Below are 3,889 nucleotides of genomic sequence, written 5' to 3' on the forward strand. Positions count from 1 at the left end.
GGGAAGTACTGGGAGTCCCACAAGCCCAAATCAGAGGAAACTAGAGAGTTACACTCAGTAAATAGTTTCTTTTATTCTGCTGTTCTTCCCAAGGCATTTCTTGTTGCTCTCTACTGAAGGCAATATGTTAAGCTGGATGGACCAGTGGTAAAGTCCTGTTTGTCCTCTCTGATGTCCCTGTATTCCCAAACCAGGAGTAGCTGAGACAAAATTGTGGCTCTTAGACACATGGATTAGTGGTAGGGTTGGCAGTGTTGGATTAATGGTTGGATTCAATGTACTTACAGGTCTTTTCCAACCTCAGTGATCCTATGATTCCAAGTAACACTCCCAGAAATTTGGATCATGTTCCACAAGTTAACTGGCTTGTACAGATACAGTTCAAAAGAGGACACTCATCTAACTGTGAAAATTCTCAGAAACACCCAAGTTTCATTCGAGCTGGACTGGCCAGAAGGGCAGGAGTCATCTCACATAAAACACGCAGGGTTAGGAATGGCTGGTCCATCAACAGTGGAATGAAGCAGGAATGTTTCCAGATAAACAGGCAACGAGGATGGGGAAGGGCCTTAAGGGGAAGCTGTTTGACGAGCAGCTGAGGGCACTTGGGGTGTTCAGCTGGAGAAGAGGAGACTGAGGGCAGAGCTCATGGCAGTTCCACCTTCCTGGGGAGGGACAGAGGAGGGGCAGGGACTGAGCTCTGCTCTGGGGGGACCAGGGACAGCACCCAGGGAATGGCTGGAGCTGTGTCAGGGCAGGCTCAGGTTGGATCTCAGCAAAAGGTTCTTCCCCCAGAGGGTGGTTGGGCACTGACCAGGCTCCCCAGGGCAGTGGGCACAGCCCCAAGGCTGCCAGAGCTCCAGGAGGGTTTGGCTGATCCTCTGGGGCACAGGGTGTGACCCTTGGGGATGAGCCTGTGCAGGGCTGAGGGCTGGACTGATGGTCCTTGTGGGTCCCTTCTAACCAGGTGTGCTCTGTGACTCTGTGCAACAGGAAGGCAGAGCCCCGGGGCCGCTCCCGGTGCCACAGTGCAGCTGCAGCGAGTAGAAAATGAAACAGCATTTGCATATCTCCCCATTTCACAGAAAGCCGGTGGAGGGCGGGGGCCGATTGGTCTGGGGAACTGTTCACCTTCTGACATCAGACACCTCCGTGCAGGGCTCAGAGAGCCCGGGAGAAATCCCTGAGCAGGAACATGAGGCTCCTGCCCCTGCTCACAGCCCCGTCCTGCCCTCACGCCCCCGGCGCCCTCGCCCTCTGTGCTGCGAGTGATGAAGTTTTTTTTCCAGATCACATGAGCCAGGATGAAGGGGGAAAATCCTGCCAGGAGCAGAGATGGGCTGCAACTTGAACCCGATCGAGGGGAGATACGGAGCAGCACCTCGAGAGCTATATAAGAATGTGCCAGGCACAGGAGCAAACAGTTGTTCAGGTGAGGGACTCGCATGAATCAGCCATGCATGGGAATGAAGACACTGTTTCGAGGAGGCTCGGGGGCACCAACAGAATCTATTTGTATTTCATCATCGCCACCCTCGTCGCGTTGCTCGTCTTTGCTTTGGCCACCATCATGGTCCTGGTCGTTCAGAGGACGGTAAGAGGTGTCTTCATTGGATCTTTTTCTCTTTTCTTCCTTTTCCTTTTCCCTTTCCCTTTCTTTTTCTCCTTTCCAAAATTTACCAGTTGCTCCCTCTGTTATAAATGCACACACGTGAATTAGGGGAGAGAAAGATGAAACAAAGAGGGAGAGTAAAGAACTTCACAAGAAGATGACCCTTCTCCATGGGCAGTTTTAATTTCTGGCATGGAATTTCTGCTCTGTAAATGGGAATAGAAAGCTCATGATCCAAGGTGCCAACCAGCCTCTGTCCTGCCTCCTTAGGAGAGATGGAGAGAAGTTCCATCGTGCCTCAGTGTTTGCTCCCTGGTTATATGTGTCTCCTGTTGTTTCTTTGGAGAACAACCACGGTTTGAGGTGGTTTGGTCTGGTCTGGTCGTGCCTACCTGTGTTCATCTAAAATAGGGATTAATTCCAGCGATGGATGTGCCAGAGGACACTTCCATGTGACCCAGGTGGTGCTGTGGGTGCGTCCTGGCAGATGCAGAGCTCTCCTGATCCACCCAGAGCAGTGGATGGGGGCAAAGCAGCTCGTTCCTGCTCTCTGTCCTGTGCTGGGGTGTGATTTTTAATGCACAACTACAGCTACAGCAAGGACTGCTGAGGATGTGAGACAAGGTCTCACTAAAACAACTGCTCCCTCAGCCCACAGGCATTATTTCCTTCTTAAAAGAGAGGAGAGCTCTCGAGTGCATCTGGGGTTGGGTGGGGAATCAGTGAGATGATGACAGAGCAGAGCTACAGGTGGTTGTGGGTATAAAAAGTGCATTTTTAACCTCACCAAGAGCATTTCCATCAACTTCGCCGGGGTAAAATGCCAGGTTAGAAGTTTTACAGGCTTTGAAATCTCATTGCAAAAATGGAAGTGCTGAAGTACCTCCACTCCTGTTCATACAATGAAAGCACCAGCAAAGGGCAGCTGGAGGAAGGTGGCCATGGAAAACAAAATACGATCCTTTGAATCAATATTTTCTCTTCCTAAATTTACCCTGTGCAATTTGTGTGCACATTACCCAGAAATGAAACCATGAAGGCTTGACTGATACTTCTTTAAGCTCACCAGAGAGGAGTCATTTACCTGTAATCAGTGTTCTTCCAAAAGAGAAGCAGCTTGAGGGCAGTTAAAATGAGACATGGGGATTTTTAAGTGATAAATAGTGGCATATTTAAGGGAGATCTTTAAAATAACAAGCTGGGTAATTACAGACTTGCCACAGCTTTTCTATATAATGAGGCTTTTATTTGTACTTATTATGAAAGTAAGCAGTAAATTACCTCTCCACCGGGATAAACACAGTTACACCAGTAACAATATCACTGAAAGAGTCAAGGTTTTGACTTAAAAGAGTAATGGCACCGTTGCAGCTGCTTTGAAAATGAGTCTGGCTGAAGGAGGAAATAGGAAGCTGAGGTGTGTGAGAAACAAATAAAATCAAGCAGCAATTTTCCGCTCTGAGGAGAATTTGGCAGTAAAAGCCACAAACTGTGCTCTTGCTCTCAGGGAGATGCAAGACCCCGAGTTCAGGAGCAGTGTAATCATCCTCCATCCGTGACTGGTTTGGATTTCCAGACCAGGGAGCAAGTGTTGATTCTGTGAGACAGAAACATTTCAGCTCCTGGTGGCACCGTCAGGGGAAGGCTGGGCACAGACTCCTTTGGGAAACACAGCTGTGGTTGGGCTGAACACCTCATAGCTTTGACTTCAGCAGTTCCAGGAAAAGGGACTGGAGAGTTTTGGGGCCCTGTGGATATTGAGTCCTGTTGCTGTAGGGATTAGAGCATCATCAAGGGTCAACCAGGCCAAGGGCCGGGTCAAGCACTGTGGCCACAACAACCCCCTGCAACCCCATGGGCTGGGACAGAGGGGCTGGAGAGCAGCCAGGCAGGAAGGGAGCTGGGAGTGTGGATTGGCAGGAAGCTGAACAGGAGCCAGGGGTGCCCAGGTGGCCAAGAGGGCCAATGGATCCCGGCCTGGATCAGGAACAGTGTGGCAGCAGGAGCAGGGAGGGGATTCTGCCCCTGTGCTGGGCACTGGGGAGGCCACCCCTGGAGTGCTGTGCCCAGTTGTGGCCCCTCAGCTCAGGAAGGACATGGAGGGGCTGGAGCAGGTCCAGAGAAGGGCAACGAGGCTGGGGAAGGGTCTGGAGCACAAGTGCTGTGAGGAGAGGCTGAGGGAGCTGGGGGGGCTCAGCCTGGACAGGAGGAGGCTCAGGGGAGACCTTCTCACTCTCTGCAACTCCCTGACAGGAGGGGGGAGCCGGGGGGGGGGGG

General features: G+C 51.3%; 1 protein-coding gene across 1 annotated transcript in view; it reads left to right on the forward strand.

Annotated features, from left to right (window-relative positions):
* The first annotated feature begins 1,399 nt into the window (after positions 1-1,399).
* TNFSF8 (TNF superfamily member 8) overlaps positions 1,400-3,889 on the forward strand; it is a 17,591-nt gene continuing 15,101 nt past the window's right edge. The window contains exon 1 of the mRNA XM_027650327.1: positions 1,400-1,594. Coding sequence (XP_027506128.1) covers positions 1,400-1,594 — 195 coding nt within the window. The remainder of the gene's footprint in view (positions 1,595-3,889) is intronic.

The sequence above is a fragment of the Corapipo altera genome, unplaced genomic scaffold (genome assembly GCF_003945725.1).
Source record: "Corapipo altera isolate COAL_440 unplaced genomic scaffold, ASM394572v1 268, whole genome shotgun sequence".
NCBI classification, from domain to species: domain Eukaryota; kingdom Metazoa; phylum Chordata; class Aves; order Passeriformes; family Pipridae; genus Corapipo; species Corapipo altera.